The sequence below is a fragment of the Nannospalax galili genome, unplaced genomic scaffold (genome assembly GCF_000622305.1).
Source record: "Nannospalax galili isolate Female #2095 unplaced genomic scaffold, S.galili_v1.0 scaffold243, whole genome shotgun sequence".
Lineage (NCBI taxonomy): Eukaryota > Metazoa > Chordata > Mammalia > Rodentia > Spalacidae > Nannospalax > Nannospalax galili.
Window position 1 is genome coordinate 9,421,144 of NW_008353490.1, and position 27,430 is coordinate 9,448,573.

The 27,430-nt window shown below is 48.9% G+C and overlaps 1 protein-coding gene across 4 annotated transcripts in view; it reads left to right on the top strand.

The window, feature by feature from the left end:
* Positions 1–27,430, top strand: part of Nfatc1 (nuclear factor of activated T cells 1) — a 121,758-nt gene that overhangs the window by 51,741 nt on the left and 42,587 nt on the right. For all 4 annotated transcript variants that reach the window (XM_017802607.2, XM_029554823.1, XM_029554824.1 and 1 more), the window contains exons 6-8: positions 1,684–1,824; positions 11,996–12,051; positions 16,132–16,264. In XM_017802607.2, the coding sequence (XP_017658096.2) occupies positions 1,684–1,824; positions 11,996–12,051; positions 16,132–16,264 (330 nt within the window). The remainder of the gene's footprint in view (positions 1–1,683; positions 1,825–11,995; positions 12,052–16,131; positions 16,265–27,430) is intronic.

The following is a 27,430-nucleotide window of genomic DNA, read 5'->3' on the forward strand; positions in this document are numbered from 1 at the left end:
GTGGTGTGTGTTTGGTGTGGCGTGTGGGTGGTGTGTGTGGTGTGTGTGTGTGGTATGGGTGTGTGTGTGGTGTGTGTGTGGCGTGTGTGTGTGGTGTGTGTCTGTGTGTGTGGTGTGTGTGCGGTGTGTGTGCGGTGTGTGTGTGGTGTGTATGTGGTGTGTGTGGTGTGTGTGTGGTGTGTGTGTGGTGTGTGTGTGTGTGTGGTGTGTGTGGTGTGTGGTGTCGTGTGTGTGGTATGTGTGTGGTGTGTGTGGCATGTGTGTGTGTGCGGTGTGTGTGTGTGTGGTGTGTGTGGTGTGTGTGTGCGGTGTGTGTGTGTGGTATGTGTGTGGTGTGTGTGTGTGCGGTGTGTGTGTGTGTGCAGTGGTGTGTGTGTGCGGTGGTGTGTGTGTGGTGTGTGTGTGTGTGTATCTACTTTTGGGGATGGAACTAAGAGTTCCATGCATGCTAGACAAATACTCTGCCCCTAAGTGATACCCCAGATCTGAATTACTCATCTGACTGTTGATCTTCCCTGGTAGCACCAAGTTTTGTCTCTAACCTGTGTGGAGGCCACCAGAATGTGGCCAGGGGCTTCCTGACCTCGGGAAGGAGCAGGGTAAGGCTACAGCCTTCCTGTGTGCTGCTCGGCCGTTCCTTTGTTGACAAGCTGGTGACTGGAGACCTCTTTGTCAGTGTCTCCTCCTGCCAGGCTCCCTGCACCTTATTTCTCTCTTCTCCCAGCCTGAGATCTGGACTCATGTGGGGTGACCCAGATCCATGAGGAGACACAGATGAACTTGGTCAATCTTCAGTGCTCATTCCCAGTGCCCCAGTACCATTCTGTCCTTTCTTTAGCTCTTCTTCCTTTGTCACCTAAGGGAACCACTCCCTAATGGAGTCTTTAGTTCCACACTGAACCCCTAGCTCCTCAGTCTTTTGTCAACCCCTCAGAGGCAGTGCCAAGTATCATCCATGTACCAGGTTCTCCTGCGTGTGTCTAGTTGATTCCTGCTTCCTCTGAACCAGCTGCCTCTTCCTTAGCTGCAAACACTGAAGCCGCATGATGCCTATCCTGGCACCTTTTCTCTCAACTCACCACCTGGCTTCCTGAGGCCCTGTCCTCTTCCCTGTGATGTGAACTCTTCCCTGCCCTGAATTTCCTAACCCAGAGGAGCTTGAGGACACTCATGTGGAGCAGGTGCTCAGGATGGCCCCCTCTTCTCCAGCCTCTGCAGTCTTCCCATGCGGTCACTCTTCACACAGTTGCCTGTGACCAGCAGGGTCTTTCCTGGCTGCCTGCGGAGCTCCCTTCCACTCCCCTGCCCCGCAGCCTCAGTTCAGTACTTGGGCTGGCTTTCATGTCCTATTCCTCTTGCCTGAGGGTCTCATTGCCTGTCTGCTCCAGGGTCCAGAATTAGAAGGCAGGGTCTGACTGCTTCCAGCTTCTGAGAACAGTGCTGCATTTTGACCATGAACCATGCCCTAATGGGTCTGCTGCACTCTTGACATTCTTAAAGCAGCACATCTTCTGTCTTCCACATAACATGGTTTGAGACCATCCACACGGTTCAAGGCCATTCAGTCTCCAGGGGTTCTGAAAAGTTATGTCAGCTGGCAGCACCTGGGGCCCAGTATCCTAGCCAGGGTTCCTCTAGGCAGCAAGAATAAAACCTTGATCACTATCACTTCCTCTGACACAGCCCAGCGGTCGGCCCAGGAGCTGCCCCTTGTGGAGAAGCAGAGCACCGACAGCTACCCAGTCATTGGTGGAAAGAAGATGGTCCTATCTGGCCATAACTTTCTGCAAGACTCTAAGGTCGTTTTCGTGGAGAAGGCTCCAGGTATGTTCTTCAAGATAGTTGTCTGAGCTTCTGCTCTGGGTATTGATGAGAACTGGCTCCTGGTTGGCAAGGTGTGGGCCCTCCACCTGTGTGATCCATCTGCGTAAGTGTGTTCAGTCCTAGCATGGATTATTACTGGGCAGAGGTAGCTAGTTGGACCATGAGCCTTTGTTTGTCCTGTGTTTTCATCCCCTGTGAACTTTTGTGTTGTTAGAAGTTAGGTTAAAGTTCACTTTTGGTGTCTCCAGGCTCAGACTTTTGAATTTCACTGCTGGAATTAAGGAAGTATTAACTTCACACTGAATGTTTGAAAGCACCTGCTTGCTTTGTCCAGTCTTCTGACTGCCTGAAGTAGACACCAGGCCTGCTGCCTCTTCGGAGCTCTCCCAGTCTTTCTTCCTGGCCTTTCCCCCTCCCTACCTCAGGGAGAGCTCCCCTGGCTCCTCTGAGAGAAGCCAGGCCCCTAACCCACCAGTTAGTACCAGGGTAGGCACAAGCATGTGCTCATCATGGTAGAGGCCACAGCCCAGGGCTGCTGTTTGTCATTAAGACTTTCAGTGCCATGGCCATGTATATGTGTGTGTATGTGTGTATATGTATATGTATGTGTGTAACTCCATCCCCACGGGCCCACTGAGACCCCCACAAGAGCACAGAGCACTGCACTGCCACCGTCTCAACTGTGGCCTTCTGCTCACACTGGCCCAGGCTGGAAATGCCTCCATTGGTTGCACATGTCAGGGGAGAGCTCAGAAAGGGTGGAATGTCCTGAGGAACATTTATGTGTGTTTTTCTTACACCTGCAAGACATTGCAGGATACTGTGGGAACTAGGAGTGTAGCCCTGTCTGTGTCCTGTGAGAACCAGGAGTGCAGCCCCAGGTCTCTTCCTTTAGCTGATAATCCCCATTGTTCATCTTTTCTGGGACAGTGAACACCTTGCTAGCTCCAGGTGGAGGCAGGAACTTGGCAGGGCCAACTGATCAGAGGCTGCTGGGTCTAAGAGGAGGAGCCTAACACTTAGTTTCAAAGAACAAGGGATAAGCTGGACAAGAGCATCTTCCATGTCTGTGGGCAGGTGTGCTCCGACCCAGAGAGGACCTCTGCCCTCAGGCAGAATGGACCTTCCTCTACAAAGTCTATATGGAGTTTTGATTTTTGGATCTGGGTTTCTCGAATGATCCTCATCCTCTCCCAGGCAGGGTTTCTCAGGGCAGTACCAACACAAGGAGGTGTTTTGAAGGCTTCCCCCCCGACACCTTTTCCACACTTACCAACTGGAGTTTTCTTGGAGGCAGTCAGTCCAATACTCACCCTAATCACAGAAAAGCACTGAGGCATTCATAGCCTCCATAATGGGATCTTGATTTTGTACCATTCACAGGAAACTTAAGCACTTCAATCAACACGGGCTTTCACATTTAACTTGGCTTGCCTCTGTAATCATGCATATAATTGGAAAATATGTTTTAAATTATAAAGAAAACTCAACTAAGTGCGATGATAAGGAGAATTGGCAGTACCCACGCCCTCCTCTGGGGAGGTTAATTCTGAAATCATTTGACCTTCTGAGTCTCAGGCGTGCCTCCCAGTCAGACATCAAGTGTCAGGCAGTGTGCTTTGCCTCCTGCACAGTGAGACCTCTGTGCTAAAACCGAGGGGAGCCACAGCCCTCTGCGGCTTTGTCACAAGGCGGGATCCAGGCAGCTTTTTTGCCTGTTTATGGTTCTCCATGGTGGGGAGGTGCCTTCCACACGGGCAGTCTTGACCACAGCTGCAGACTTGGCAGCTCCTGTGAAGCTGGTCCTGCTGTGGCCAATAGCAGTCTGCCAGTAGTAGGTAGCTAATAGCAGGCAGCTAGGTCTGAGCTTGGCATGTCACAGCAGTAAGGTACAGTGGCAAGACGCAGCCTCCTGTCCATTAGGTATGCAAGATCCCACCTCATCCCACCCCACCCCATCCCACCTTCACTGGATTATTCCTGTCTTAAAACTCGGCTTATGAGGTTGCAGGCTGGATCCCTAACTCACTCTCTCTAGTGACAGGTGATGTCTGGTATGCAAAAGACATATAATGAATGAGTAAATGTCACAAATACCTACAGCAGTGTGAGCTTGTAAACATGAGACCACTGTAGTTACATGTCTAAGTTATGTTATTTCATTTTATAATTAAACATTATTTGCATAGTCATACATGTGTATACATGCAAATGGTATTTTCCAAAAGAAAGAAACCAATGTTTGCATAATTTTTTTTCTTTACATTTGGTTTTCTAGGCAAAGGCCACTCACTGCTAAAGCACCATGCCATGGGGGGTGCTGGGATATGCAGGGATGGGTTTTTTCCTAGTTGTTTCTTTCTGAGAAACCACTAAGCCCAGTTTAAACTAAAAGCACAATTGGCTTCTCATTTTCTGACATGTCTGGTTCATTTTTAAGTTGTTTTTTAAATTGCTTCTTGCAGTAGGACCAGGCTGGGATGTGAGAGGTAACACTGTGGAAGTTGTGAATTGCGTAGGTGGCTCTGGCCTCTCTGGAAGGAGCTATTATTTTTTAAAATTTATTTATTACCTTTATTTTTATTTTTTGTGTACGAGTGTACTGCCTGCATGTGTGTAAGTGCACCTGTATCGTGCAGTACCCATGGAGGTCAGAAGAAGATGTCAGATCCCCTGGAACTAGAGTTGCAGGTGTCTGTCACCATGTAGATGCTGGGAATCGAACCCGGGTCCTCTGCAAGAGCAGTCAGTTCTCTTAACTGCTGAGCCATCTCTCCAGTCCCTGGAAGAGGCCATCCTTATGGCCGTGGCCCTTGTAAACATGGTTGAGTCAGATGATCAGGACTACAGGCTGGGACTGAACTCCAACATGTCTTCTCTGTGTGATGCAGGATGCTCAAGTCACTAGAACCCTGCAGTTGTGTGGAGCACCATCCAGTTTTCTGGGTCACAGTGCTCAAAACTCAGAGATTCTTGTGTTCACCAAATCAGTTCCCATGTTGTGAGGACTGTGGGAGCAGGTTCTGTGACTTGGGTAGGGATGATGGTGCACTGCACATACCCTGTGCTACCACTTCACTAGGAAGCTAGGGGATGTCACCCTCATGGCCTCCCAGTGGCTGGCCCCTTCCTTGGTCATCTGCTGAGGGGTCAGTATCACAGGGCATTGAGTAATATGGCATTGACTACCCACAATAGAGTGAAGATGCTTGGCTCTTCTCAGGCCTTCTCACCATGTCTGACAATTGACTACTGGTTGAAACCAGATATTATTTCAGGGACAAAGGTCAAAGGATCATGCTTCTGTATCAGGGGACATTTTTTTGATGATGGAAATCCTTGGAGAAGATTCCATCCAGGAAGCTGAAGTAGCAGATGAGGCTTGAGGGCATTTGCTACATAGGGCCACTTGTCCCATCAGAAATCCTGGCAGCATTGTGACCCACCTCCAGAAGCTGCAAGATGCCCAGGAGGTGACAGGCCAGCTGCTCCCTCATGTATGACTGTGTCTTCGGATATATGGACTAGGTGCATGTTTGTGTGTATCAACATTCAGTGCCTAAAGACTGAAAACACGAGATAGCCGTGTGAGGTGGGGCTTGCTCTCTTTTGGAGACTGGCCCAAGGTGAACAGAGGGTGCTGATTTCTAAGAGCTTGGTACCACTCAGCTCTGAGTGCTGGCGTTGAATATAGCTTCTTCTCTTTGTAAACTCACTGTTTATTCTGCTTGAAAGCCTGATTGAAACCTGTTTGGGCTTCTGTTACTGCATGAAAGCTATGCCAAAACCCAGGGGTCAGAGGACACAAATCCTAGTGCAGACAGCTGGCACCTGACCCTCCCATCCCTTGTCTTCTACACTTGCTTCTCAGTGTGGTCAGCTACTACTCTCCAGGGTCCTGAGTTTCAGTCTGTCCCAAGAAATAAAGATTAGGCATGCACTGCTGCCCGCAGCTCTGCTTTCCCTGGCTGACCCCTTCTCTGTGTCTTGGGAAGGTTTAGGTATGAGGAACACAGGAATGGGAAGACTGGAGGCAGTGGGATTTCTGAAGCAATGCAGAGATGTCTCCTGCCTTTTTTTTTTTTTTGCTGGGTATAAGAAGACAGAAGTGCCAGTAGAATGGTTACCTCCCTCCGACGGTGTTGACTGTGTAAGGAAGGTGCTCAGGTGGGGATGGTGTGCTCAACACTCTACTGCTGGCTGACTCTCCTTGACCTTGTAGAGCAGGGTGGCTCTAATGCCCTGAATGTGCCATGGTGGCCCTTAGGAGGGGAAGATCCCAGGGCAGAACCACAGACAGATCATCCTTCATGCACGTGTGTGTGTGTGTGTGTGTGTGTGTGTGTGTGTGTGTGTGTGTGTAGGAGGAAGTCCCGTGGCAGCAGGGTCTGAAGGATGCCTGTTGGATCTGGAGGACAGCGCACAGGGGCATTCCATCATCAGTGTGTCTCTCTAGAAGCAGGTCCTGGTGGATGAGAAGAGGCTGAACCCAGAGAAGAGAGGCCTCTAGGCAGCTGAGGATGGTGTGGCCCGAGAGAGGATCTGAGGCCGTGGACTTCATGCATGCCTTATGTTCTGACTCTTACTAGGCTCTCTGTTTGTTAATTATGATAACAGGTGTAAAAGAACCACCATGTGGGTGGCACCTGCTCCCAGCAAAAGCATGAGATAGCTGGGAAATCTCAGCCTCCAGCCAAGTACAGTGTAGCTGACAAGCTTACTTCTGCAATTCTAAAAGTATGAACCTGTTTGTGCCTACAAGCACCAGAATATACTGTCCCATGACAGAGAAGGCAGTCAGGAGGCATGGTGACCTGTGTCCTCAGGCCAGCTTAGGAGGTGAGGGTAAACGGTATGAGTATGGAATTGTGTTCCTGCATAGGATATGTGTGTCAGTGGGTATATGGTATATGTGTTTATGTATAACTAGTGTGGGGTAAATTTTATATGTCAATATGTCATGAGGTATGTGTCAGTTTATGCATGTGTGAGAATTATGTGTGTTAGTGTGATGACATTAGTATGTAAGTGTGAATGTGTGTAGGTGTGACTGAGCACCCTGTTGGCCCCTTATGCAGTGTGGCTGTACCTGCTGTATTGTATGGGGTCACCTGGCATTCCCTGTGATCTTTGCACCTCTTTTCACCAGGTGGCTGTCACAGTTAGATGCAGCCAACCAAAAGAAGGTCATGTTTCACTCACTGTGGAGATGGAAGTGAAGCTCATACAGTGGGCCTATCAGTAGTCAGCCTCCTACCTCCCCTGAACTATGTGCATTAGTCATGTGACCACAGAAGTATACTCCAGTCACCTGCTTTGTCCAGAATTTCTGGAAGTTTCCAAGATGCAGCTGCTGCAGGTTTGTTGGCTCACTGGGTGTCTTAGGGTCGACTTTCAGAGCCACACACATCCTGAAATCATGACCAGCTGTAGGAAAATGCTTTCCTCTTTCCACTTTCCTGGCCATGGCATTGAGTGGGATGGACCAGAGAACAGTGTCTGCTCCCGGGCTCTATGTCATCAGCCTTGTGCACATGTGCTAGCCTTCATCACAGGCATAAAAATATCATGGTGCTGATCTGGTCAGGCAAAGTTCCATGTGGCCACTGTGCACAGTCACTCAGCAAGACTTGGGGAGTGAGCGCCCTCAAAACTCTGCCTAGCAGACATGCCCAGCACTGTATGATTCTACAACTCACTGACCCAGTGAGCATGGAGCACATCCTGTCTTAAAAGCTTTTTCTTATGGTTGGCTTGAGGGTCAGGTAACCATCCCACAGTCCTCCTCATAGACAGTATTTCTAAAAGTCTTAGGAGGAAATGAACTTGGAAAGTAAGTGATAGATCCCTATATGGTAAGAAAGATCAGCCCAGATCCGGATGCTGATAGACCAGGCCTTATGGGTGGGCTTGATGGGCAGCATGCACCCCACTGCCTCAAGATGAAAGTCACACTGGGTTCACACAAATGAGCTGCTGGTCCCTCTTCTTCCTTAAATGTTTTAGGATCTCCTTTGGCACTACCACTCAATTTCATTAGGTAATGCCTTTTTGCTTAGTGATCTATAGTGTACACACATACAGTTCTCTCACAGGGCACAGTCCAATAGTTTTGGGGGCTATCTGCTCTGTGCCCAGGACACTTGGATCTTCCTGATCTTTAAGAGGCCCATTTCCCATGAGCAGTGTCATGTGAGGGTGTAGTTGAGCCTATCCCTGAGGTCCTTGTACTGAAGGTGTTCACCAGGTAGCCATGTGGGAGGTGCTGAGCCTTTAGGGGACAGGGCCTAGTGAGAGAGGTGAGGTGTGTGTATGGGGGGGTCACCCTGCAATGGATTAGGGTGCTAGTTAGCCAGATAAGCTGTTGGGAAGGGAAAATCTAGCCCTCACCCCCTCTGGCATCCTGTCTGGCTATAGAGTCTGTTCCCCCACATGTTCTCACTCATTCCAGTGAGTTCTGGACTCATACAGTGCTGGGCATGTCTGCTAGGCACTTCCAGGCCATTCCCAGGACTGAGTAGTTACTGAAAAGCATCCAGCCTCAGGTGTTCTGTTTTGGCAACAGAGAGCTGAAGAAGCAGTCATCTCTTCTCCTCCCTACCTGGACACCCACCATGCTTTCTGTGTCTATGGATTTTCCTTTTTATGGTACATTTTATCAGTGGAATCAAACAGAAGCTGTGCTTTGGTCTCTGGCTCCTTTATAGAATAGCATTTTTAATTCTCCTGGTAGTAGATACTAGTGTTCTTTCTACAACGGACCAGTATTCCCATGTGGCCAGGCCATGTTTGGCTTACCATGTTTGACTCAGGCTGTTTCCATCCTCTGTGATTATCATGAATGAAGTTTCTGTGAGCGTTTATAAACAAGGTCCTATGGACATCTGTGCCCTCTTCCTGATACATACCTGGGTGACATTGCTATGTCACATGTGACTGTCTTCAGCTACCCGGTACCACCAGACTGTTTTCCAAAATGTTGGGCAGTCTCCTTCTACCTTGGAGTTCTGCTGAGGAGGGTAAGGTTGATTCTGGGGGTTAGGCGGTGCCAAGGGCTGCATATCTGGCTTTCATGATCCATGAAAGGGCAAGGGGCAGGGCCCTCACACGTATACCAGGTTCTTTCTGCACATAGCACCTCCAAAATCCAGTTCTTCCCATCCAGCCCTATAACACTTATCAGTGCTAGTTCTTTACAATGCTGGGATGTTTGGACCTTCTCCACCCTTGAGGCCAAAGGAACACAGATACGGGGCTAGGAGGACAAGGCCTTCTGCCCCACCCCAAGGAGGAGGTGAAACATCTCAGGAAAATGCTCAGCTCCTAACTAAACTCCAACTGCTTCCACATGTGGAAACAGCAGCTCACCCCCCCCCCCGACACACACCCTGGCGTGTGACTGGCCTGTGGGCCTGCAGCAGTGGCGGCAGCAGCAGCGTCCTGCAGCCTGTGGAACTGCCTCAGACCCACAGGCTGGCTATGTGGAAACCTTAGGCGGGTGTGGTGGGGAAGCCTTTCCGATGACTCATACTGCAGGGAATTCCCTAATGATTTGGAATATTTTTACTTCTGGACTGTAGCACAGTTTCCTACCGAGAATGTAGGGAGCTCCTGATAAGACAGGACACAAAGGCCCTTTCAGGATGGCCAGCTCCCTTCCTGGTATAGGCTCAGTTTTAAACAGTGTTGTTAGCCTGCCTAGCTGAGGATGCTGTAGACCCATCTGATGGCCCAGGGTGCGCCTCACAGCTGATATCCAGAGTCTTGACAGACAAGCTTCTCGTTCTCTGATGATTTCATCAAGAATACAAAGAGCCATCTCCACATTGCTAGGTCCCCTGTCTCCTGCTGGAAGCAGTGGCTGCATGCGCATTCCAACCTTAGCACACATGCCTATTTCAGAAGATCACAGTCAGCAACAGTCCTTCAGAACATGAAGCACCATCACTCACTCTCCTCGCTGTGACAACTGTAGATGGAAGACCTGGGGCAGAATAGGACTAGTCCTTTGGGTAGCTTTCTGCCTTCTTCACCTGGGAGGAAGCTGATAACAACACATACACCTTGATGTCTCCAAGGAGACAGATTTTCAATGGGAAGCTGCATGCCATGGATGACCTGACTTAGTGTAATTTAAAAGGCAGGAATTGAGCTCTATCTTGTTTTCTGGTGGTGTGCATGGTACTGGGCAGGAGCTGGCCAGTCATGGTACAGTAGCTTACAGTGGCCCCCTTCTTAGCCACTTTCATGGGGACATCCCTTGCCACTACGAAACAGGAGGGGAAAGCCATTTATTCTGCATGCCCAGTGGCCATTCTACGTGCATGCCTGCATTTCATTAAATGTTTAATGTGGTTTGAACTTTCAAAGTACCCTGCTCAGGGTTTGAGCTGGTTTGAGTCTACCTCCAACCTCAGAGATGACAAGGGTACTGCCCCAATTCCTGAAGGATGTGAAATGTAATGTCCCTCCACTCCACAGAGCACCTCAGTTTCCTTCTTCCCTCTCCTAGTACTTTCTGTCCCCCCTCCTCAGACAGAAAGACTGTACTTTTCTCCAGATGGCTCTCAGCCCTGTCAAGGGCTTCTAGGCTGGCAGAGGCCATATGGCAGTTGGTACACCTGCCTGCAGGTGAACCCACTGCAGTTTCTCTGGAGGTGGAGAAAGGTAGTCTCACACTAGGAGCTTTCAGAAGTTGTATTAAAGGCATCATGAAGATGCTGCCTCTGCCTTGTGAAGGGCAAATCTAACCTTTACAAACAGCACGCCACTGAGCTATACAGCATGGCTAGTGGGAGCTGTACACAAGAGCACTCCTGGCTATGTGGTACCATGCATGCCTGAGGCTGACAATACTTCTTGGTCAAAGTTGCCAAGCAGCCAGGGCCTAGGGAGTACTGTTCCTGACATTCTGATGTTCTAGGGGTGGCCAGGTATATCTTTGGTGTCCTTCTGTTTTCCCTAAGGGGTGTGGATACTGGTCCATTCAGATCCTTCCATGGGCTCATCTGATGGGTCATTTGCTCAGGGCCTCAGGCGTCCTAGAGGCTGGCATAGCTTGGCAAGGCTGGATGGCTCTTGGGGCCCTTGGTGACTCACGTTTCCACCCTGTGCCTCCACCCTCCACCCACCACCCTGCCCAGCACTGAGGGAGGGAGATAGTGTCTTGATTTATCAGTAATGTAGGGTTAGGGAAAGACAAATGGAGCATAAGCAAAAACCCAGCATGTTCCTAGAATGGCTCATCTCAGGAACTGACTTCATTCTGGAGAAGATAAAAGCTGGGATGAACATCCGTCAACGTAGTGGCCACCCAGCTGTCCACAGGTCATAGCCTGTTAGCAGGACTGGGGACACAGAGCCTGTGAATGGCAGACACCCTTCCTCTGAGTGCTGGGCCCACACCTCGACGCCAGCTAAGAACAATAAGTCCTTTCACTGTGCCTCTGGGAACCTTTTAATTTTTTTTTTTTTTTTTTTTTTTTTTAACATGCAAACGGCCACTGGGCTAAGGTTAAAAATACCAAGTGTTTTGCATTTCTGGGTCCTGATGTGGCAAGAAGTAGTCAAAGAAAGGCTTTTCTTATTTTCCCAACAGTTCCTCTGGGCAGAGGCTGGGGCATTGCTCTAACTTCTGCTCCCCGAACACATTGGAGGTTGGGGGACACAGCACCAAGTGGCAGACCAACCAAGTTGGGCTGTGTCTAAGCACAGCACATGTCTTGCTGGGTTTGGGGGTCTGTCTGTCTGCCTATCCTCTGTTTTAGTCTCCTTTGAAAAGACTGAGATATAACCCTTCCCTGATGTGTGCTGGAGCTAGTGAGATGTGTATAAACATGGACACAGGGATGGACCACTGGAAACACTCGTGGCTGTGTAGTTCTCTCCTCAAATTGAACCCTGGGTATAGTATTTGGACTGTACTAGGATCACAGGGCCAGTATTCTTGGTCAGGCCAGCCACATGCCATCCTTCATGAGGGCTGGCTGTCCAGGGGATCCAGAGCACTTCCCTGATCCACAACCCTGAGCAGTAGGCAGTGTCCTTTGCGGACTAGCCATTCCTTCTCATTCTTCCCTCTGTGAGCCTCCGTTTTGGGGTCACCTGGGAGGTTTCAAGGACAGGCTGCCCCCACACAAAGTGACAGACTTCTTCCTGCCCTTTGTTCCAGATGGCCACCACGTCTGGGAGATGGAAGCAAAAACTGACCGAGACCTGTGCAAGCCAGTAAGTGCTTAGAACCCTGCAGCAGGGTCTGGGGGCCGGGCTGGGGCTCCTGTTTGTTAAAGTGAAGCAACTCATAAAGATAGACAGAGGCAGTTATAATACAACCACAAAGCTCTTTCCTGAACAAGTGCTGTTAGGCTATAAGGATAGAATTGGGACAGTAGCTGAGTACAAGAAACCGGAGAGGGCAGAGACCTCTTTGTGCTGAATGAGCTTTGTTGGTTTTTTTTTTTTTTTTTTTTTTTTTGAGACAGGTTCTCCCTGTAGCCCCAGCTGTCCTGGAACTCACTATGTAGACCAGGCTGGCCTTGAACTCACAGAGATCCGCCTGCCTCTGCCTCTCAAGTGCTGGGACTACAGGTGTGTGCCACCATGCCCAGCTGAGCTTTGCTTTTTAAAGGTACCAGGAAGCAGCCACCGCCCTGAGTCTCAGAGGGTAAGCTCTGATGTATCTCCAGAGAAGCTACCCAGTGGAGACAGTTGTCTCTGGTCTGGGGTCCTGTCTCCTTTTGCTGATCATATGGCCCCACATAAGTATCTACCCATTAGAGACCTTAGACCTTAGTGTTTTAAGCCTTACGCGTGGGCACCCAGCACATGTCTGGACATGCCACATTGCCTGTGTGGCTTGTCACCACCCTCTCCAGAGAACGCCCCAATGGCCTAGCAGATTCTTGTTTTGAACTTGACGTTAACTGCAAGGGCAGACCTAACCGGATAGCTCAGATCTGCTGGTTGGGTTTGCTGGTGAGCCATGGTAAACATGTAGCATGATCTGTGACATCACTAGTCTTTGTCTCTTACCTGTCTCCTGACACCAACTGGTGCTTCCTCTTTATCGTACTTTCTTGGTACCATGTGCACATAGTAGATATTATAGGGTCATTATTGTTTGTGACTGGTTAATTGTGGAGCTGGTTTTGTTATTGTTGCTACTACATGTTTCTGATTGCTATTGAGGTCTATCCTCCTCCAGCCATTTGTCTCAACATCTAAAATGGCTGTTGGAGACAGAGTCAGTTCTTATTTGTTGACCCTAGTCTATCTCCATCATTCCAACAATTTATCTATTTGTTTTGTTGCTTTTTTTTTAGTTCTGGGAATTAAACTAGGGCCTCACACATGCATGTCAAATGTTCTATCACTGAGTTATGCTCCTAACCTCAACAGTGTCTTTTAATTGGACATTAGGCCACAGATGTTTACAGCAATGATAGATGCTGTCCAGTCAGAAACTGCCACTGAGTTCTGTGTGTGTTTTTCTAGCCTCAGAAGAACATAACATACCATGGCCAGTGAGCAAGTTTTTGAAGACATCCCAAATCCTTCCCAGTCTATAGCTCATTCTACTGACTCCTGTCTGATAGTATTAGCAGCCTTCTCATGACTGCAGGGCATGGGGAGCGCTAGTGTGCTCCTAGTATGTGGAAGTGGATTCAGAAACTTGGTTTGAGTGAAGGACTTTTTCTCTTGGGCCACCTGTGAACACTGGGCAGCCAGAATCATATGAACAGGACACATGGATGGTGGGCCTCCCAGAGTGTACAAGTGGTCGCGCCTCCCACAGTATAGCAGTCACCCCTGGGTATTTGTTTCCTTCGCTGAAGGCTCAGGCTACTTCCCTGTTCTTCAGGTGACTGTCAAAATGAAACATCATTTGACTTGTAACCTCAGTTACCCTCCCAGGTACTGTTCACTTTCAAGAGCCTTTCTAAGTACTGATCAGGTGGAAAAGTCCTCCCTGGCCTAAGTGAAACTTGTTTCTTACTCATCCCTAGCTTCCTCCCTCCCACAGGAGGGGTCTTTCTCTGTCTCAGTCTTATTTCATGACTTCACTTGAGAAGCCCTTGAGGGAATGCTGGAGAAAGTGGCAGAATGTGGGTAAGCATGCACATGTGCACACACAGACACACAACACATACAGTCACATGCAGACATACAAACTGTGCGTGCAGGCACACACACAGACATACACACATCTATGTGGCACTTGCAGATATTTTTAAATGGGTTTCTGCTGTATTGTGGCTATCTACTGCATCTAATTAAGAACAAGACCTCCAGACAATGGATTTTCCTAAAGCCTGTGCTGGTTGCAGCCCTTATTGTTTCCAACATTAACAAGCTCCCATCCTTTGATTTCAGGTTACAGTTCCTCCTGCTTCCTTCCTTGTGTTTAAGAGCAGAACTCCTGTGGAAGTGATGTGTTTGTTGTATGATCTGTCTGTGTAGAGGGTCAAAGTGCACTGGCCTGTGTCCACATTAGACACTACCCTCTCTGGTCTTGTGGAATCAGCAAACACCAAGCCCAGGGAAAGCTTCCCCTGTGGGCCTCTTGAGTTCCTTCCACACCACGGCTTCTGCTGACACCTCAGAGGTCCTTTTTGCTTCGGCACTGAGCACCAGCAAGACGTTTCCTTTTTGTGTCTTTTCCTTTCTTGAACTCTGAAGAGTTGCTTCTTTGTAGACTCCACAATAGCTACCATTCTTGAGTGCCAGCTGTGTGTAGGCAGCAGCACTGCCTGCAGAGTCTTCCTGCATGGATCAAGTCCTCAAAATCCACACTGTGGCAGCATCTTTCTCTTCATCCAACTGAACTGGGGGTGCAGGTTTCCCAGCCAGATTTCCATGAGCTGGGCAGAGTCCATAGCTGAGTTCCATGACTGCGGGCAACTGCCTGCAAATGTGGCCGTGCATTGTGGGCAAGCACACCACAGACTCCATCTTCCACCTTTTGCTTGTCAGCACTTTGGCTAACAGAACAAAGTGCTCAGGCAGAGAGAGTGCTGTGCTCTTGTTTCTTTCAAATGAAGCGAATGTGGTGCGACAACAGCAGCAGGTAGCTGGAGTGTATGGGGTGGGGGTGGAGCCGAGGGGGACAGAGCCCAGAGGATGCCCTAGCCAGGCCCTGCCCCTAGTGCTGCTGTCTAAGGGCCCTCAGTGGCAGGCTTCATGGGTAGTAAAAGAGGCTGGACCTGAAGTTCTTTAGAGTCCTGTTTCTAATGCTGAGGTTTTATTATTAACATAACTCAATAAAGTTTGCTGTAATTGATTTGCTACCATTATAGCAAGCTATTGTTAATTACTTTAACAAAAGAAATAATAACAATGGATTTTTATGACACATTTTTCCCTGCTTGTTAAACTAAAATCATATGATGAAAGAAACAAAATGAAGAAACTATGGATTTGAAATCCCCTGCAGAAATCAGGTGTAGCACTCTGAATTACTGGCCCTCATCGAGGTGGCTGTGCCGTGTTTAGCGTTCACCTAGGGCTGGGCTCCTCCAGGACTCCCTAGCTCACGGTCCTTATTTGTTCCCACCCAGTTTCCAGGACCCATGGTATACATTTTATGGTTGACCTTGAAAGAGCATGTAAAAAGCTTGCAGATTTCTGTTTTTTTTTTTTTTTTTAAAAAAAGAAAGAAACAAACAAACAAAGAAACAAAGAAGGAAAGAAAAGAGCAGCCATTACAAACTCTGTTCTCTGCCTTGTGCTCTTTAACTGTCCCACCGCCCTGGGCTGAGTACTGCTTTGTTTTCATTTTGAGAGAATGGGGGGATTCTGGAGGAACTGTTGTGGCCATTATCACATGCCTGTTCTCAGAGACAGTGACCCCAGGGTACACCCCCTGGGCTGTCTGCCTACTTATAAGAGGTGCCTCTTATAAGTAGGCAGACAGCAGTTCTTTTTGTCTTAAGTCACTAAGCCTTGGGGATTGAGACAGGCTCAGGCCTTGGAGTCTTCTATCCCAGTGAAGTCAAGTGTACTCCCCTCCAGATGCTCACAGGTGGCCCTTGTGGGTTCTCCCCTCTTGGACTCAGAGCCACCATGAAGATCTCCAAGCTTCTAGCCATATAAGAACATGGGACACCTCCTTCCTGTGACCATACACGATGGCCAAGCCATACTCAAACACATGAATGGGTCACACACAGAAGCCACTGTCCAAAGCCCTCTGGGTGATTGATGATGGTTGTTGGGTTGACAATGGGCAGAAGCCCCATGTAAGTGAAGCGCCCTGGTCTGTAAGGTGCTAGCTGACTGTCTGCTTCCTCTTTGCTGTTTTCTCACCAGAATTCCCTGGTGGTTGAAATACCACCTTTCCGAAACCAGAGAATAACCAGCCCTGTCCAAGTCAGTTTCTATGTCTGCAACGGGAAGCGGAAGAGAAGCCAGTACCAGCATTTCACCTACCTTCCTGCCAATGGTAACGCTGTCTTTCTAACCTTAAGCACTGAAAATGAGCGGAGAGGATGCTTTTTCTAAGCTGCGGAGGCTGTGAGAGGATGTTGTTATAAAAACAGTGTGGCTGTGTTGCATGTTCACACCACTTGGTAGCCTGTTCACAAGACTGAGTCACCCACCCCCTCAAAGAGAAGCGAAGCCTGGGTATGTTTTCCCATGATTGGTGCATGCTGGAGTAATCACTTGCTGGCCTCTTGCAAATATGCAGTGGCCATGCAGCTTCTCTACACTCACAAGCTGATGCGGTCTGGGTATGTGTCTAACTTCTGTGAGTTAGAAACGTGAACTGGTGGAGCAGTTTTATAGGTAGCTTCAGAAATAAATCCTGGTGTTCAGCCAGAGGCCAGTGCCTGCCAGGGTCACTGGGGAACATAAACGATTTTGTCCTCATGGTGATGGTTCCACACAGTGCACGGCACGTCCCCACTGAATAACATCATCCCCTGGTGACGTGAGGCTTTGGGATGGAAGTTCGTCTGCTCAGTTTATTCATTTTGGGGATGGTGTCTTTTTATTCACAATCAGTTCACCTTTTCAACTTTCTAGGGTGTTTTCTTTAAGAAAATTTCATTTATTTTTCACTCCCTAAGCTAATAAGAAGGTGTGTCCCAGGCATCCAGGACTTCCTGTGTGGCACAGGTCACTCTCTTGTGGCAGGATGTGTGTGTAGAGAGCACAGTGGGTTGTTATCCTGAGTTCTATTGTATTTTGGGTAAGCTCAGCTATGTCAACAACCTTTTTATATTGTTGCCTTTTTTTTCCTAAAAACTTAAGAGATCCATATAATTTGGGAGGGAAATTATACACTAAAAACTATTTGTGAAAGCAGCCACATTGCTATCTTAGTAAAATCAAGATTTGTTTTTTTAAGTTTCAGTTTTCTTGACATGTTAAAGGCATTTGCAATGAATTTACGCATTAAGAAAGCCCTCAAATGTCAAAGTTGGTGTTGAAATGCTATAATCAACTATCTTATCAGACAAAGCCTAGAATTGCCCTTCAAAACTAGAACAGTGAAATTAAATTTTCAAGCAAGGACCTCTGAGAACTAGCCTCAGCCCCGCTGCCCACATCTCATCCTGCCACTGCTCTGGGATTTAAAGCAGCATCTTGCTCCTACTTCCTAAGTCTCTTCCTCTCTTGGAATAATGTACAATATTTCTTACAAAAGCAAATATTTAGTCTTTTTTTGTAAAGTGCAATGATTGTGTCCTAATTAGATTTTCAAGCATGGTTGACCAAAATTTGAACATTGTAAAGAAGGTCTAGGCCTTATAAAGAAAAATCACTCTCTACAGCAGTGCGGGAAATAGCATGAAAATTCATTTCTCCTTTGTTTGTTAACTCAAGTCCCTGTTGAAGGTTTACATGGTGCTGAGTTTTAGCATAAAGTTCTATGTATATCAGGTAGAGGGGTCTGCATGTATCGTGAAGCCCCAGGGCCTGGTACCTGAAATCCTGAAGCTGGTGCCTGAGTTCACCACTGACTCCCACACCACCTCTCCACCCTGATGTAGCATCCCATCCTGCCAGTTGCTCCCCACTCTGTCATGAACCCATCTGCCTCCCATGTTCCACATAGACCTCTTTCTGGACCCCTTCTGCTGATCATCATCTACCCAGTGAGGTTCACGTATGACTCAGGTCTTCCTCAGCCCCTCCTGGGTTCAGCCATCTGGTTCTGGCCTCTCTTCATCCTGCTGTCCCGACTTTTGCCTCCAGCCCAAAGATGGCTGTCGGCCATCAGCCTGGTCCCAGGGACTGTGACCACGTTCCTACATCACCGGACTGTGAGCTCCTTCAGAGAGACCTGGACCAGCACGGGGTTGAATCCCCAGCATTGTTCATTGCCTGAGGCCTGGCCGGCTGTCAACATGTGCTTCTTAAAACAAATAAACATGCAGATGGAGAACCCCAGCTCCCGTGTCCCGTGTTCTATCTGTTGCTCTCTCTTCACACTCAGTGCCGTCCACATTTCTGGGGCTGTGTCTTTGAGGATGCTTATGTTGACAGATGACCACGTTCATAGCACTCACGTTCTCAGATCAATGCATTTGTGTTCTGGAGCCCCTCAAGGGCAAGTGGAGTCCTCTTAATTAGCCTGGCTCCACTTTACTTCTGCTTTGCTCCTTGGACACTGGCTGTGAAGTTATAAGCCTTTCTCCTGGGTTTTTCTGTACTGTTAAGTGCGTTTCATATGCATTTGTACTACACATGTCTATAGCCACTGTGGCCACAAGTTCTTAAGATCATAAAATAGACTGTTGAGGTTTTTGAGAAAACAGGAATAAATCCACTACCTGCGAAATTCATTTTCATGTACAAATTTGTAAAACCAAGACTCATTTAGATTTTCCTTCAAACTTAGGTATGAGGATACTTTGAGAGGCTATACCAAACACCTCTTCTCTTATACCCTTGGGGAAGGAAGAGGCCCCCATACTGGCCCCTTTGAGTTTCAGGGCGTTAGATATCAAAATACTCAAGGCATTTTGCTACTTGTGAGGAGGAAGGCACACCTCTTGGCCACCAGTTTTCCGTACTTTTGTCTTGTCATTAAAGTTGCCTCCTGATGCCTCTTCAGTAGATAACCCAACCGGTTGACACCCACCTGTAGACCTGCACCATCCTCCTTCTTCCTCACTTTCCAACTAAACTGTAACAGTAGTCAGATTGCAGGGAAATGGGGCAAATATACAGGGTCTCTTGGCTTTGTGGGGCTGATGTCTTTGGTAAATGGTCTGTGGTGGCCCTAGAAGGGCAGCCTGACCTCCTTTACCCCCTGACGGTGTGTGTCTAACAGAGAAAAGTCTCTGCTTGAATGTAAGACACTATAAGCAAAGTATGCACACCCCGTTGGAAATCCAGCACAGGGGCCCCCTCTGGTGTCCCTGGGATAGCCATCAGACACAGATGGTAAAAACATCTGCAACCTGAGAGGAGGCAGCAGAGCACCCAGACCAGCTAGAGAGGCCTCAGGGGCCTCTGGAGTCTCTTGTCTGTCACTGTTTTTGCCTCACTCTAAAAGGAGGATGGAGGATGGACTGTCTTCTTCACTTGGGCTAGGATGCCCTGGAACCCATCATGAAATGGGGGCTATGCCAGGAATGTCTTGGTTTGAGGCCTTATTCCAACATGTCAGAATTACATAGCTACGAATGGGTATGGAGGACATCTCCTTGGGTTCCAAGGTTAGCATCCATGACAGCCTGAGGTGTTGTAGAGGATCTCTATCCCTAGTCCAAGCAGGGCAGGATCTGACATCTGCCCTTTGACACAGGGTAAAGGGGAAAGAGAACCAAATTGTCATCTCAAAAGCATGTCCAAAAGCTGATGTTTCTGTATAATGAGAAAATAAATCACAACAAGCCACTGGATTTTTGAGACTCAGTCTCTTTATCTGAAACTGTTTTAGCTGGTTGGGAATCCCTGGCCTTCCCGGACAGTACAGGGTTATAAAGGTGAGAGTACCTCTCATCCTGAGTCCCGGAACACCTGCTTCTGGGCACTGGGTACTTGTGTGACAACAGAGACCCATCTGGTGACAGAGACCAGTATATGATTATAAGGTAGGGAAATCACTTCGGCAGGACCAGTGTCAGTCAACCAATCCCCAGGGAAGGCTAAGCCCACAGGGACAAATCTACCCCAGAATTGGGTGTCCCTGGGCCTCTCAGCCCTCTATCACCTTCCTGCAAGGGCATGGACTTGGGTGGAGCCATGCATGATCTGGAGAATCAAATTTCACAAGAAAGTGTCAAACTTGCTTCCCTTCCTAATTATTAACCAGTATGACTTTCTGGTCATATGACAGGGACCTAAGACATGTTTCCACCTCAAGGAAATTAAGGGGAGTAGCTTCCACTGGATTCTGGTTGTATTGTTACAACCAAGGCATTGTTACAATCTAGGCACTATGGAGGCTTGGTAGACAAACAGAGCTCAAGGTCCCAGCCATGGAGGCAGAGCCCCATCTCATTATGCATTCCTGGACATCATGGTCCCTATAGCTCAGTTGTCTTGACCATGGCACTACTGCAAATCCTGGCCTCAGCTCATAACCATCCTGGCCTGGATACCGAGTGAGACACTTAGAGAACCCTTCTGGCTAGGGTACAGAGTGAGACACTTAGACCCTGAAGGTACCTCAGTATTATGTACAGCCCACAACTCTCTGCCTGCACTTCCACTGCCCAGCATATGGTCTCTCTCCTGTTAGGAACTTAGGGGTGAAACCTGGGGTTTCCCTCACTTGTGGGCATTCAGCCTCCCCACCCCCACCAGCCTGTTCCTCATCAAAGAGCCCACCCTGATTTTAAATAACAGTGATCATAGTGTGCTGTGTGACTTGTAAAGGTGTATTAATTCTGAGGAACTTGGCTTCTTGCTATCCTTCCTAAAAGCAAAATAAAGTCCTCACAGAGATCAGAGGGCAAGTTGGGCCAGGAGAGCTGCCCCTGGCTGGTGGAGCTGCAGGTAGTAGCATCTTCCCTCAGCTTCCAGTGACCTCAGCAACCAGCTGGCCACTGCAGCCTCCAAAGTCACTGTGCTCAATAGTGTGGCTGGTCCTGTGAACACCCTAGAACATTCTTCCTGAGCCAACTCAGCCACAGGATAACCCTGTGTGGTAGAGCTGAATCTCTGTCAGAAAGTGGTAGATGTCCTGATGTTCAAATGACACTGGGCAGTAGACATGTGAGAGAATGGCCAAGGGCTGTCTGGACCCCTGACTTCAGGACACCTGGCCCCTTAAAAGCTCAAGTACATCCCTAGTGTTGAGGGCATCTGTTTCTTGCATATACTTTAAGCCTGATGTGGTAGAGATAAAGAGAATTAACTCTTGCACACAATGGGATACTGGCCTCTCTGCACCCAGGAGGAATGTTAAACTCTAGAAGAAGTCATTTCTACATCTTGTGGTCTCCTAGATCTCCCCAAATGTTAGAAAGTCTCAAGTTAAAAGGAGAGCAAGGGACACCCTTTCCTAGACACGAACATGGCATTGAGAGATGCAGACCTCTTAACCACCTGACACAACATCCATGTGCACATATGCTGTGCCTCTGCGGACCTTGCATTTTCAAACAAAGAAGGAGCTGAAGGTAGAAGATTTCCCTGAAGAAATCAGAGACAAGAAAAAGCAAACCATGGAACATTCTTGGCATGTGGACTGCTGTGAAAGGAAGGCTGTGAAGTGTAGGTCCCTGCTCAGGAACCACAAGGATGGGAGGCTTGCTCCTGAAGGGGCCAGACAGGGAGGCCAAGCAAGGGATGCCCTGCTCCCAGGGATGCTTATGAAGAGGTTCCAGAACACAACAGTTCATTAGGATGAGGGATGGGAAGGTGTTTCCGTTTAGAAATCTAAGGGCCATGTGCCACCAAAAAACAGAAGTGTGAGTCATAGTGAGCGGAACACCCAAGAAGCCCGGGCACCAAGGCATGCTCGGGCAGGAGGGTGGCCAGCGAAGATAGCTCTACCTGTGATTTGCCAATGGAGATGCCTGCCAGATGCCACCTGTGACGTGCTTGCAGAGCCATGGCTGCCCTGCCTGGCTCTGTCCTCTGCAGCATCGATGCCCCTGGGCATGAATTGCTCAAGGGCGAGTCATTCTCAGAGCATAAAGTGCAGCTTCAGCAGCTATTGGATAGAACACCACTGATGATGGCCTGTTGTGACCATCCACTGCCATCAGCCTAATCACCCTGCCTGATTTTGCCCCGGCTGATCCACTTGGGCTATGGGCTAGTTGCCCACAAGCAACAAAGCTGCCCCCTTCCTTCTCTGGGTCAGTACTCCTTCATTGTTGGGAGCTGAGACCTGGTAACATGAATGACCTCTGTGCTCACTTTGATGCTTCTGGAAAGGGGATATTCTCAACCCCTACCTGTAGGGCTGATGCAAAGACCAAATGAGATGATGTAGGAACGCCCTTGATCCAGTCAGTTCTTGCCACATGCTCAGGGAGAGCTATTTCTGGCCCCCAGGAGGTTGAGCTTTCATCTGTCAATCTGATGTATGCTGCTGGAACATAAACCTCCTTGAGGTCCCCAAAATCCAGACCTCCCAAGATCTAAGCTCCACAGGAAACTGTGGGTGTGATCCCACATTCCCAGGAACCTGGAAGCCACATACCCCTTCGGTCATGTGCAGATCCACTGGCTCACAGGTCCTTGGTCTGTGGAATCAATACACACTGAGCAGGAAGAAGAGGTATGAAGCCTTACAGGCCTGGACTTGGATGGCTCTATTTATGCTTCCTTTCCCCCTGAAGTCCTGCCCCTGGGTTATCATTTCTGGTTGTTTATGTTGATGTTGCAACTTGGGCTTTAATGTCACATAGACTTGAAGACAATCTGATTTTTGTTTCCTATGGTTTAGAGTTTGAACAAAACCTTTATTGTCTGGCACTGTGGAACATAACTGCTAAAGTAATTCAAGCCTCAAACACTTGAAGTCATTTGAAAATGTGGGCATACAACAAGGAGGGAACCCTCAGGGAAGAAGCCCTTGTACTGTGAGAGCCACTGGCAAGCTTTAGGATGCTCAGGGCCTTTCCACCTGGTAGCCACTGTATCAGCCACTTTCTGTCAGGTGTCACTGTGGACAAGAAAGGGGATCTACAAGGGTGACTGCCCACCTGCTTCACTACACTGACAAAAATGCCACCAGTAGGTTAAACATCAGACACCAGTCCTAAGGGAGGGCCTAAAAGCCTCACCTCCAAACAGTCCCACTGGGCCTTTACATGAATTTTGGGGTACCCAAGTTCTTCCACCTTCTCCAGAGGCAGAGCTTAAGTAGTAGGGTGTGATCTGTCATTAACAGATGTTCATAGCCCCTAGTGAAGCAGGCTGTATGCCCAAAGTTCTGCCTCGAAATCGTTACACAGATTCTATTATCTCTATCTTATAGCTGGGGAAACCAAGGATGTGGGAATGAACTAGCACAACAGACACACCGCTACTGGACAGCTCCATCCTGTGTTATTTGTGGTTACTGCATTCTGGTGTGGTGGCTGCCCACCCAACATGCAAGAGCCCTGTGAACACTGAGGCCTGAACTGGGCAAGAGTAATTAAATGGAAACCCAACAAAAGCACTGTCTACACAATTATGTGGTTTCTCTGTATACACCAACAGCTCATGTGTTAGACGCTGGGCCCTCCATAGAGCAAGGGAATGGGGGGCACAGGCAGCAGATGTCAGTGTAACTTTTGCTGGCAAGGTCTCTCAACTGCTCATATTTCTTAGAGAGCCGTCATCTTTTCCCAAATAAAAGTTAGATTTGTGAGGTGCTGACAGCTGATGGAGCCTGGAGCCTATACCCCAGAGTGTTGCATTTCCAATAGGAGTTGGCCCATCTGTCTGTCTGTCTGCACAGAGGCCTGCAAAATACTTGACTGATTCCAGGTGAAGATGGCCAGGGCTCCATCTGCATAGCTCTGGTCCACTGCAGACACATGCAGTTCTCCTCAGACACAGGTGCATAGTCTGTAACATCAGGTCCGTGTGGGGGCAGGGGAGGCAGCCTCAGAAAAGCCCCAAATGTGACCACATCTCTCCTGAAAGAGACAGTGGTCCTGTTACACCTTTCCTTTGGGAAGAAGGTCATAGTCCACCCACGCTGTCCCCCATGCTAAAGATCAAACCTAGGGTGTCCTGTACCCTAGGCAATCACTCTGCAGCTGAGCCACACTCCAGCATAGTTGGAGGTCATAGAAGTCTGTGTGACAGTTTGTATGGCTGGGATGACTTAGATTTCTTTCAGGAAGATATACACTATCACATAAGATATACACCTCTCCCACATAGACCCACCAGAGCTGGCCCCAGCTACCATCTCCCTCATCTAGGCTTAGGGTTCAAGGCCACTCTGGAAATCAAGAGCTTCTATTTTCTCCTGGATCTTGTTGAGGGCCTTCTGGCTGTCTCCGTTCTAGTCATCTAAATCAATGAGTGTTTGTGAAACATGCACCCAAATCCCTGGGTGAGAGGTGAACAGTAGGAATCAGCTGTCCACTAGTAGGCTTGGACACAGGGTGATGGGGGGTGGTCTAGGACAACTGGGCAGAACCCAGCTATTTCCAGACTCACATTATAGCTGGTTTCAGGAGGGCCTGTGGCTGACAGGCAGGGAAAGTGAAACCTCTCAGGAGCCTGCACTCACAGATCCAGTCCTGGCAGGCACTCAGCAGAGAATTGCTCTGTAGAGTGCCCCAAATCTAAGTCAGAGAGACCCTGGATACACCCTGGACCTTGGGCACAGCAGGCAGCCTTGGAGAGCCAGTTCTAATGAGTGCCTAAGAGCCACTCACCAATGTCCACATTGAGAGCCTCCCAGCCTAGCGTGGAGGGAGGAGTCCAGAGGAATAACTCTTCCAGGTCCAGGGGTGGAGTACCAGCAAAACAGTACCTGCCTAGAGAGCACCGAGGGAAGCCCACTGGCCTCACTAGGAGGTAACCTCTGTCTGCTATTGCCATATGGGGACAGAAACCCATTTGGTAAGTTTGAAGCCTCAAAAGAGACCAGAAATGTTCTGTAATGTTCTTTACCTCGTAAACCTTCATTGCAGGGGCTACAGGAGATGGGGCCAGGAGTGAGCCTTCCCTATCATATCACTGGGCATTTGTCACTGATACTATCACCTGTACTTGTCTGGGAGAGATCCTGGAGGCCTGTGAATCCCTCTCAAGGACACGGGCTCTGAAATAACTCTAGGCCAAGCCTTGAAGCTGTCCTCAGTCTCAGTGAGGAAGTGGTCATGTAAGGGTCCTTATGAGTCCTGCAAGGGGCAGCAATACCCAAAGCTGCAGAACTGGAGTGGACGGTGTGGCTTTCAGGTGTACACAGTATCAGGTGCCCACAGTGACGCACACCTCTCAGGGCCACACAGACTCAGCATTGTATTGTGCCGGGTGTGAGGGGCCAGTCGCAGCAGGTGCCAGCAGCCCACCTTCTCCATGAGAGCATGCTTTGTACATGACAGCTGGCCTGAAAGATTGGCATTAATCCTTCATGCACTTGCTTTCCTTAATAAACACAGATTATAAACTCACCACTTGGGTAATGTGATGTTTTCCGTGTGCCATTACATAGCATTGCAATGAGCTATGTTGTGCCAGATCCCCTTACCTGCCTCCCACCCCAGCCTAGAAAGGAGACATTGCGTCACACTTCTGCCTCCCTCCAGCACAGGAGACAGACCAGCGCCTGGGGCTCCTGTGCAGGACACATTCTTTCTATTTCCTCACTAATAGGAAACAGGAGACATCATCCTACAAGGCTCCAATGGTCTTTACTCCATATACGAAATGCAGACACAGGCAGTCTGGAGATGTATAGCTCCTGAGCTTCTGTGGACACTGTGGGGGGTGGGTAGGCAACGTTTTCTTACACTTCCCTGGTTCTCAGTTGGGGAGGCAGTTAGAGCTGGGCCAGCAAAACATAATTCTTGGCTCACTCTGCCAGCAGGGTAGGCCGCTCTATCCCCAAACAGTCCTCAGCTATGCTGAATGAGTGTCCAATCATCAGTGGCCCCCATCTTTGGGTAGTGTATGACCCAACTGGCTCCATTAGGGATAGATAAGCATGACATACACTGTGCCTGCCTTCCCTTTATACTGACCTGTGTGACACTGGCCCCCGAACATCGGGTTGGGTTCTGGCTCTGAGGCTGAGAGACCTAGCCAGATACAAAACAGCATCATTGGACGGGCACTTCCCCCAGCATTGACTCCAATGCCCTCATTCATCCAGCTGCACAGGCTGAAGCCTCCCAGGTGGCAGTGTGACAGTTCTTCAGTGGAGCTGCTGTCCTGGCCCCAGGTGGTTAGAGATAAGCAGTCAGGGTAAGGGGTGGTAGTAAGGTGGCAGTCCACATATCCTTCTGCCTGCCTGGAGCCCAGCTCAAATCCATATGCTGGTCCACTATACACCCCCAGGGCTAGAAGCCCAGGACACTGGCACTACTGGGACCCATGTTCCCTGAGGACTTGTAGAACCTCCTGAGTTCTGCAAGCCCAAGTGACCTTAAGAATTCCAGGAAGAGGGGCTAGAGAGATGGCTCAGAGGTTAAGAACACTCATTCTTGCAGAAGACCCGGGTTCAAATCCCAGCACCCACATGGCAGCTAACAACTGTCTGTAACTCCAGTCCCAGGGGATCCAACAGCCTCTTCTGACCTCCTCGGGCATTGGTACAACACAGGTGCACTTACCTACATGCAGTCAATACACACATACATATAAAATAAAAATAATAAATAAAAATTAAAAAAAAAGAATTCCAGAAAGAATCTGAGATATCAGAGAGATGTGGAGCCAGTGCAGGGCTGAAGTATTTCAGATAGGTCATAACAACAGAATCTCCAAGGTTCCCCACTGATTCCCACTCCTTACCTGGCCTCCCCTGGCCTCTGGATCGCTGACCCAAGTCTAGACCATGTTTACTATCCCTGTCCCTGTGTTGCAGGTAAATTACAGCTGTGTTTGGGACTGTGCCTTTCATGTCATGCTGGGCAGTTGGGACCAGGTTTTATAGAGCTCATGGACTGCTTTATAGGAGAATTGGGTTGGCCTTGGGACCTGGCTGGGGACCCAGCACAAGGGACACTGCAGCCCTGGCAGGAATTAATTCAGTCTTCCAGTCATATATTCTTTTAAGATTATGAACTCTGAAAATTACCAGTCTCATTTAGAATTAAACCTTCATGTGTAGAAGTCAGCTCTGAACAGAGTGATGTAGTACTCCAGAGTCCCCCTTGCCGGTCTGGTACATTCTCAGTAACATCTGTGCCTACCTCGGGCCAGGCCTGTGCTCACAGAAACTGGCTGGACCCAGGTCTGCCCCTAGGTGCCTCTCTCACTTCTATCCCGTACCTGGTGCTTGCCAATTCTGGATTTATAACATGCTTGAGCCAGCTGGACTGATGCTAGGTGGGGGCCGCTCCTGAAGCACAGCCTACCCCCACAGAGACGTCTGGAAGGGTTCATGCTTGCAGCCAAGCTGATGCCTGGATAATACATTGCCCTGAGAGCTGTAAGACCCAGACGGCTAGGGGCTTCCTGATCCGCAGCAGCTCTAGGAGAGGTAGTCCTTAGGAAGGGTGAGGCCCACAGCTGATTTCAC